This window comes from Leuciscus leuciscus (genome assembly GCF_965113295.1).
Source record: "Leuciscus leuciscus genome assembly, chromosome: 6".
Classification (NCBI taxonomy): Eukaryota; Metazoa; Chordata; class Actinopteri; order Cypriniformes; family Leuciscidae; genus Leuciscus; species Leuciscus leuciscus.
In genome coordinates this window covers 25,450,145-25,459,885 of record NC_138730.1, presented here as the reverse complement: position 1 = coordinate 25,459,885, position 9,741 = coordinate 25,450,145, and the positions used below count along the sequence as shown (strand labels likewise).

General features: G+C 36.7%; 1 protein-coding gene and 1 long non-coding RNA gene across 2 annotated transcripts; one reads left to right on the top strand and one right to left on the bottom strand.

Annotated features, from left to right (window-relative positions):
* Positions 1 to 1,793: 1,793 nt before the first annotated feature.
* On the top strand, positions 1,794 to 3,781 carry gdf15 (Growth differentiation factor-15). The gene is made up of 2 exons (XM_082172021.1): positions 1,794 to 2,163; positions 2,662 to 3,781. The coding sequence occupies exons 1-2, from the start codon at positions 1,845 to 1,847 to the stop codon at positions 3,408 to 3,410; spliced, it is 1,068 nt and encodes a 355-aa protein (XP_082028147.1). The 5' UTR covers positions 1,794 to 1,844; the 3' UTR covers positions 3,411 to 3,781.
* Positions 3,782 to 6,230: 2,449 nt separating this feature from the next.
* LOC309500801 lies at positions 6,231 to 9,270 on the bottom strand. The gene is made up of 4 exons (XR_014206693.1): positions 9,256 to 9,270; positions 8,987 to 9,118; positions 8,414 to 8,772; positions 6,231 to 8,079 (listed from the first exon to the last, which is right to left on the bottom strand). It is a non-coding gene; the product is annotated as an uncharacterized lncRNA (long non-coding RNA).
* Positions 9,271 to 9,741: the final 471 nt, after the last annotated feature.

Sequence of the window (9,741 nt, the reverse complement as noted above, 5' to 3'; positions counted from 1 at the left end):
TCACTTCTGGCAGGTCACATCAGTCAAGCTTGCATCAGCTGAGTCTCAGCTGATCCATGTCTACCTATTGGAATACTATGCCTATCACCGCATCCCTATACATAAAATCCATTCAGAATTATCAGCAGCTTTATCTCGTTGCTCAGGAGTTAATTACCCTCCTTCATCCCCAGCTCCTCCTCTCGTCCAGTCAGGACTTGGCCTTCTGATATTCCTCTTTGAATCAGACTCATTTTCTTGAATCATGTTATACATAAATCATTGAACATTAATAATATCCGCAATACATTTATGTTGATTTGGTTCTGTTTACCCCTGTTCTGCTGCTCCTATCCATGCTAGGCTGGATGGATGGGCAGGGAGTTCTTGCCCAGAACAAAACCATATCGCCAATCCTGACTGTATGCGAATTGTCAATCATCTTCGACTATAGAAAGGCTTTTATCTCCTCATATCTCATATAATGTATGGACCACAGGGGAACAGACAAACATTTTCACTACTTTTTAAATAGCATTGCTAGAATGACCCATTAACCCTTACTATTGTGAACACACAACTGCCCTATGTCTTATGATGCAATTCTGCTGTAAAATGGCATCACTGTAGCCTCACTGACATGTATTATCACAGATTACAGAAAGGCTTGTTTATCTGTGATCTAAATGTGGACAGGTCTCTTATGTAGTTTATGGAATTATGGAATTCATTGTTAGTGTGTATATTTTTGTAGTTTAGTTGTAAATTAACTGGATGAACTTGACAAAGAGGCACGTCCAAAACACTCAAACGTGCCCTTTAACCTGTTGCAGTGGCAAGTCTGGCAACCGATTTAACATCAACACTGGTGTGTAAAATATATACAGTCTATAGATAGATTGGTCAATAAATGCAATTTTTCTGGTGTAACATACTGTGTTCTTAAGAGTTCATTGTGGGTGTTTATTGAATGTATATGACGACCTTCCTTCGTGTTTTAAATAATCGAAATGCTCCATTACTCAGTGTGGTGCTCTTGGCATTCTGACACACGCCACAATGTTTGTTTGAAACATACCTAAGAACCTTTCACACACTTTTACCTTAGGAGAGTCATCTGAGCATGTGACGCACAACACGTGACGAGTTGCCTTAGCTTAGTCATTTATGCAAATTTTTCAACTTTTTTTTTTTTTTCATCTGTCTTGCTTTATTTCACTACCATATGTGAGTTTTATTGTACTGCCATCTATCGTTCCACATGTAAACAGAAATGTGTCCTATCTGAAAACAGAGTTGTTGTTTTTTGTTGTTTTTTATGATCATATGAAAGTCGTTTATTTATAAAGACAAAAGCAAGTTTAGGCAAGACCACACATATCGTGGTGCTCCCATAATTATAGATTATCCTTTGTTATTATGAATTTGATGCAGACTGTGTGTGGACTTAAGATAATTTTTAATATACTGTACACAATAATTTAGATCTGTTCAAATGTAGAATTACATAATGGAGAAGCATAGCACAGAAATGAATTTTAATAAAAAATACTCTCCAACTATTCTTGTCTTATTTGGCCTCATTATAGATTTTTATATTTGTATACATATTATCCAGTATTGTTTGCAGCAAGTCCCAAGTCCAAGACGAATTTCACTTTGGGGTGACAGTATTATTCTAAAATCCTACTGACGTGATGTCATTGCCTAGGGAATGACTACCTTATGTGTAGTTTCATTGTGGGTGTAGATGAACAATCCTCTCTGGTGAGGCGTGGCCTGTACCTGTATAAATGAAAACATGCCTGGAATGTCATTCATTCCACTGACCAACACAAAGACAGCACAAACAAAAAGAACTTGCCATGCAGAACTCGGTAGCACAGTGCTTTCTCCTTTCTGTTGGGGCTGTTATTTTTAGCTCTTGCCTGAGTGAGTCTACAGCTCAACGGGAGCATGGGGAAATGTTCATGGGCCTGCAGCTTGAGGCTCTGAAAACCATTATTCTGGAGTACCTGGGGATGGAGGAACCACCCAGGCCTGGTGGAAGAGCGTCTCACCAGGACCTGGTCAGGATGTACCGTCAGTATAGGAGAATTGGACAGATGCTTAAAGGGAATTCCAGTGAAGGGCAGGAGCTTCAGCCTGCAAGAAGAGCCTCTACGGTGCTCTTTCCCACAACAGGTACGTTTTTATTATAATATTTTAAAATAAAAACGTTTAATTGTGTCATTTGAAAGCATGAGTAAATTTGTTTAAAAAAATACACACATACACACACATATATATATATATATATATATATATATATATATATATATATATATATATATATATATTGGTTTAACGATAGTATGTATATATTTATTGGACTAAATATAAAAAAATATAAAAATGTGTATGTAGTTTGCATTGTCTAATTTCTCACTTTTCCCCCTGAACTGAATGTAGTAAAGTCAATATTTGTTATGTGTGTGCGTGTTTGTGGTGGTGTCTATCAATATATACATACACACACAAAACATATTTACACTTATGTACATTTGTTTTAAATTGAATGTATGTATTCACTGCACTCAAGTGGATTAAAGATTAAAATACATAATTTATTTGGTATATGTTTGTATATACATTTGTTTTGCATTGTCTAATTTCAGTCTTTCTTTATTATTTTCCTAACAGTACAGCCTCTTAATTCAAGCATGGATTCAAGGCACCAGTGGTTCAGAGCTGCTTTCCACAAGAACTCGCGCATCAAAACTGGAGTCAACCTTAAACATGCAAGGCTGCAAATTAAGAGACCGCGCGTGTACAAAATTTCACCCGGCCAGCCATGGCTATCAAAAGACATTGTGGTTAGAATGCATAAACCTCCTGGTTTTCATAAAGAGACTGTATTTCACACGAGGGACTTGAGCTCTCAGGATGTCACGTTGGATTTAACAGATGCAGTTGAGAAGTGGCTTAAGGACACAAGTGCTGAGCTTTTAGTTGTTGAAATTTGCCTTCTCAAAAAACAAGAAGTGAGTACACAATCCATGCCTCGGCTTATTTTACAACTTGACCAAGCAGTGAGGAGAAGCAGAAGAGCTGTCCCTACTAAGGAGGAAAGTGTTGAGGATGAAGGTCACTGCAGGCGAAAGTCATTAAATGTTTCCTTCAAAGAGATCGGCTGGTCAGACTGGGTTATCGCTCCTTCAGGCTATACTATGCACTACTGTGATGGTTCGTGTCCACATAATTATAAACCCGCCAGTATGCATACTCAGGTTAAGTCTCGTCTGCATCTTATGTCCAAAGGAACAACACCCGGGCCTTGCTGTGTACCAGCTGCCTATGAGCCAATGGTTCTCATGCACTATGACAGTCGTGGAAAGCTGAAACTCACGCCTTTCAACGATTTGATAGTTAGTAAATGCCACTGTGCATAAGCAACATTGACATTAAAGGAGACTTATTAATAACTGAACATTATAATCTCAAGACGAAAAGGAGGCAAAATATCTAGCCGATGAAATACAAATAAATGTTCTCACACACCTTTGGTTACATTCCTCTGGTTTATAGTAGTTTGGCTTCTTCTGAAACCAGATGCCTGCTTTCCTGCATACACTGACATGTTGAATGGGTACTGTATTTTCACATGATTGACATACTGGAATATCAAGTTATTTATTGTAATTTATTTGAAAAGTTTTGTACTGTCTTTTTTAGTTTGTTACTGTGTTGCGAATGAATCAAGAAATCTTTTGTACTTTTGAAAGAATGTAAATAAAGTAGTTGTATTCCTTTAAGGAAATTATCTATTTTCTGTATGGATGTTCACTGTTCACATTTCAACAAAGATGATTCAACATCCTCTCTGAATATAATATAAACATCCTCAAACGTTTTTTGTGAAACCAAGTCAAGTTTGAGCTGAAAACTCTGGATGTTGTTAAAAAGCTTTGAATCCACATTGAAATGACCTCTTCGTGCTATTAAATTGTGGAAAATATGTCATCAGAATGAAGTATTTGTGTATGACTCACTCAGATCATATAACAATGAACTATAAAATGAATTTACAAAATGTTTTACTTAAAGTGTAAACTTTTAAATTACACTCAACATTGTACAATACCCATTATAGATCATTTTCAAGGTGAGGGCATGCCATAAATATGCATAAAAGATATTAATCCATGTCATCCAATAATATGCATATTTATCACATCTATAAAGATATCCCAGTTCTTACATCTGTAGCCTTGAAAGCACACATAAGTTTCATTGGCCTTGACCAGAGAGTGAATGCTCTCTAAAGCAAGCACAGTGGAGAGTTCATTTGTGACTCAGTATTTACATAATACTGTCATGATAGTCCATAAAAAATTTGTTGCCTATTGACTCTGCAGGATTTTGCTGACTGTAAATATTTTTGAGATACATTAACTGATGTATTGTTTTGACACAATGTAATCATTTCATTGATAAGAACAATAATAATTTGTAATCATCACACAATCAATCATAAAGCAATAAACAAACTGACTTGTACTTCTCATTACTATCACTTTATCTGCTTCAAACAGAGACTTTTATACATACAGTACTCATACATCAATAAAACTGTCTTTGTAGGTTTGGATAAAACAATGGGGTGAAATAAACAAGAAATTGCTCTCTACTTATTAATTATGTGGGTACAGTAGAACTATAGTAAGGAAATTTACCTTAGCATATCTGGCTGTGCCAATAACCTGGAAACATAGTTTGGATAAGATGTGTGTCAGTAGTCTGCGACGATTGAATGCCCCTAGAAAGTAACTAAACAAAGGTTTTGCTGTCGGCGCCGATAGCCTCGTGGTCAGCGCCGACATGTAGCGTAGTTGCGCTCGGGCGGCCCGAGTTTTGCTGCCAGACTATTTGCATATATCCAGGATTTTCTTTATTTGAAATGATTCTTATTTTTATTTTATTTATTTATGTATTATAATTTGTAATATTTTACATGTAAATTATTATATAATTTACTACTCATTAAACTATTTGTTAACGCAAATCTAATCAGCCAATTACATGGCAGCAACTCTTTGCATTTGCATTTAGGCATCTAGACACGGTCAGACAATCTGCTGAAGTTCAAACTGATCATTAGAATGGGGAAGAAAGGTGATTTAAGTAACTTTGAACAAGGCATGGTCGTTGGTGCCAGATGGCTGGTATTCAAAAACTGGGATTTTCACGCACAACCATCTCAGGATTTACAGACAATGGTCAGAAAAAGAGAAGATATATAGTGCTAGGCAGGCTTGTGTTTGTTGATGCCAGAGTGGATGCCCTGGTGGTCTGTATACAGTAGCCAGAACAAATGTCAAACGGATGTATCACTTATCACACTAAATAACATTATACAAAGCACCATCACTTTGAAAAAGTTATACCTGAAACCAGACCTCTGATAAATCTCAGAGGAGAATGACCAGACTGATTCGAGCTGATAGAAAGGCAACAGTAACTCAAATAACCACTTTTTACGAACAACACGTCGAACCTTGAAGCAGATGGGCTACACCAGGTGTCACTCCTGTATACTGTAAGAACTGCGGAAATTGGACAAAACTGTTGCCTGGTCTGATGAGTTTCAATTTCTGCTGCGACATTCATGGTATAGGGTCAGAATTTGATGTAAACAACATGAAAGCATGGATCCACTGCTGCTGGTGGTGTAATGGTGTGGGGGAGATTTTCTCGGCACACTTTGGGCCCTTTTGTACCAATTGAGCATCGTTTAAACGCCGCAACCTACCTGATTATTGCTGACCATGTCCATCCCTTTATTACCACAGTATACCCTTCTGATTGCTACTTAGTTCCAGCAGGATAACGCGCCATGTCACAAAGCTCAAATGATCTCAAATGAACTGGTTTCTTGAACATGACAGTGAGTTCACAAATGGTCTCCACAGTCATCAGATCTCAATCCAATAGAGCACCTTTGGGATGTGGTGATACAGGAGATTCACATCATGGATGAGCAGCCGGGAAATCTGCAGTAATCGTGTGATAATATCATGTCAATATGGACCAAAATCTCTGAGAAATGTTTCAAGCACCTTGTTGAATCTATGAATTAAGGCAGTTCTGAAAGCAAAAGGGGTACTAGCGTATTAGCAAGGTGTACCTAATAAAGTGTCCAGTGTGGTAAATGTGGTACGTTTTCTTTACAAAGACATTTTTCAATAGCTGGAAATTACAGAAAACTCAGAGAATTCATAAACGCTTTTATTGGAAAATGATGGCATACTGTACATGACATTAATGATTAGTTTTAACTTTCCAACCCATTCTTAACGCTGCCAAGACCATTCACCAATGACCAAGTCATTCTTACAATTTCCTCAAAACCTTATCTGTCAACAGGTTAGATAATCTTACCTCACTGAAATGTTTCTTTACACTTCAAGCGCACTTCACAAACCAAATATTTAGGTTTGCAAGGCATAAAAATGCATGTTCACGGTCAAAAAATATAGATAAGATATAGTGTAAGTGAATCTCTTACATATTCTGTTTCCAAACCCTAAAGCAATATACTATGAAGAATGCAGTTTAGTGGGACTGCTCCAATATTTAATCTCCGATCAATGGCCAATAACTGACTATATGTTAATTAAAAGTTATGTAAAGTCAACAACATTCTCATCTGAGATCTGAGTCTGAGAAATATATCCGGAAACAGTGACTTGCCAACAGGATATGCAGCAACTGTATTATACTTTTTCAGAGAGATGTGTATGAACAACACCAAGACTATAGTGCAAGCAAAGACTGAATTGTGCATTTCTGATTGTGACATTCTGACGGCTTCTTAGTGCCATAAACCCACCTACTTGTCTAATGTTCCACTTGTTTCGTTTAGTTGTGGAAGTGGAAAAGACACTCTCAGCTAATTTTTAGCTAATCGCTGAGAGAGAAGATTTCAGTGGGTCACAGAGACATAAAAAAAAATCATAAGGCACAGTCAGGATGAATAGTTATTTCTGTCACCTAATTGATAAGAAAGCTTGAAAACAAGTTTTCTATAGACGTAAGCATAAATCTTATGAAATATGAGTCATGTAACATGCACTGCACATACATTTCCATTCAAAAGATTAGGTTCTGTAAGATTTTCTACTGTTTTAAAGTCTCTTAAAATATATTTTAAAATAAGATATATTCTAAAATATAATTTATTCACAAAATTGTCATCAGTCATTGCTCAAGACAGTGCCACATGATCCTTTAGAAATCAAATATGCTGCTTAAAGTTTTTGTGGAAACGGTGATACATTTTTATCAGGATTCTTTGATGAATTGAAAGTAAAAAAAACAACAAAAAAACAGAATTTATTTGAAATAAATGTTTATAAATTATAAATGTGTTTACTGTCACTTTTGACCAATTTAATGCATCCTTGCTAAATAAAAGTATTGAATTCTTTAGAGAAAAAAAATCTTTTTAACCAAACTTTTTAACAGTAGTAGTAAATAATTTGGGAAGCAAACATTTTTAAACATTAAAAACATGATAGAGGCACATGTGAAAAGCCCCTTGCTGAAAGGTCCAGCATATGGACCAGCATCTCAACTAGAACAACTTATGTTGGTCCACCAAACCAGAAAAAACCAGTCTGTACCAGCATGGAACATTTACTCTGGTCAGAGCTGGTCTTTTCAGCAGGGGTTGTTTGCAATCGGCAGAGACACCTGTTAAAGTGTGATCAATGAGGTCATGATTATGTTTTGCTGTCTCACTGAGTTCAGTCACTAAACTAGGCTGGCTCATGTAATGTTTGTAAAGGCATTGCTCAGGTCAAATCTATTTCTTGGGCAGAATGTTTTGCCCTTAATTTTACCATCTGAAAATAAGGATGTTATTGTTTCACATCATGCCAGCACAAATTATTTTACTTAAGGATTAATATTGGACAGCAAAACACTTCAGACTTTCAAGCATCTGGCATGATGTAAACATCCTCTGAGATTTCTGCCTGATCTGGATGGAAGAGGGCAGGATCATTGCTGTAGATTGCATCATCATGCGGATCACACTGCAGGTATGCTTGATGGGGCCTAAATGGGGGCAAAAGTGAAATTCAGTTCTTGAAAACTCAATTAAATCCTCAAATAAAGCATTAAAAAAACGTTACAACAAGGTGAATTGCAAAATTTGCACCAACATATAATCCAATAAATATTGCGGCAAAATAAAAACTCCTTTAACGTTACTCTCGATGACTGTTATACCACTATTGCCACACATTCATGATGTCACTGTGATCTTGCAAAACACAGCAAATAGAACTTAGCAGGAAATTCCATTACTACTTCAAAGACTTATCGCAGCCTTCTCATCACCCAGTTTCTGATGATCTACATTACAACAAATTTGACTTTTGTACTTTACCAGTGTGTGTCCTCGCTTTGAACAGCACTCCTCTGAAATTCATGCAGATTGGACTGTCCACTCTGAAAGTTCTCATAGATTGGGCTCTGCGGTGCAGGTTGAAGTCCTCCAGCATATCCACTGTATGGAGACTCTCTGGAATGACCATCGTGGCTCTTATCTTGGCTCTTAAGTTTATTAGATGACTCAATATCAACTGATTTTCTGTGTCGAAACCAGAGTAGCACTGCTATCCCCGCCAGAAGCAGAGCCACAAAGAATATAGGCAAACCAACAGCAAGTCCAAGTGACGAGTTGGTAGATGTTGCGCAGTAGGCTGTAGAATTACTTACAGCGCAATTAGTGCTATTATTCATGGTCTAAAAAAGATAGAAAAAATTATGTTATGATAGGCCCTATCTAAAATGACAGCAAAACACTCAAGCATTTAAAGCAGAAAACATCCACAACAATGTATTTCACAACAAGAGAAAGTGATATATTTGAAGTAGTTAGCCTATGTACTAAAATTAATCAAATTAATCTTGCACTAATGTAACCCAAATGTATCGTTCATAATAGAAATAACCTTACCATATTGTGTGGGTGAAACTTTATATCCTATGTCTGTATCGCAGCAGCTGGCAGAAATGGTCAAGCTGCCGTTTGGTGTTTCTTTTTGCAAAAAGCCCTAAAGTTCCTCTTTCAGTGCAATAGTCATGCAACCTGGAAATGCACACCCCCACATAATCATTCTTCCTGTTGTCTTCTTATAAACAGTTATTTGCTCTGAAAATGAGATTTGTGGGTTCATGATAATAGGAGCTATAAATGATATTCAAATAATAATAGCTGAGCGTGACCTCTCAAAATTGACCAGTTGTTCATAAAATCTGTAGCCTATTTTCATCCAATGTTGATCACACAGCCGTCAGTTTAAATCATGCTATAAAAGCAAATGTATGAAAGCTATTGGTAACAATCTATGCTAGACTGGCCCATAAATGTAGGCTACCAGTAGCCTGAATCACTGAATGTGACTAGTTTGAATATACAGAAATGAAAGTTGGTAAACAAGATCAAGACTTCAGACTGAAGCTCAACATTAGAAAAAAAAAAGGAAAATGTGAAAGTAGCTCAGATGTTGTGGGCAATGCTGATAGACACCTCTAGAAAAAGAGGAACTTAGTTATGCTAACATTGCAAGACCAGTCAGCATAATAAAACTAGTTTTGCTAACAGTTTAATGTACATGTACACTGTAGGCCTATATGTGGTTTCAAAAACAATGCCAGCTTAATGTAAAAAAGAAACAAGCAAGTTGCGGTCACTGTCCTGGTCGCTTGTGC

Coding starts and splice junctions, on each gene's coding strand:
- gdf15 (XM_082172021.1), top strand. CDS start 1,845: ATGCAGAACTCGGTAGCACAGTGCTTTCTCCTTTCTGTTGGGGCTGTT. Junction 2,164..2,661: donor GGTGCTCTTTCCCACAACAG/GTACGTTTTTAT, acceptor TTTTCCTAACAG/TACAGCCTCTTAATTCAAGC.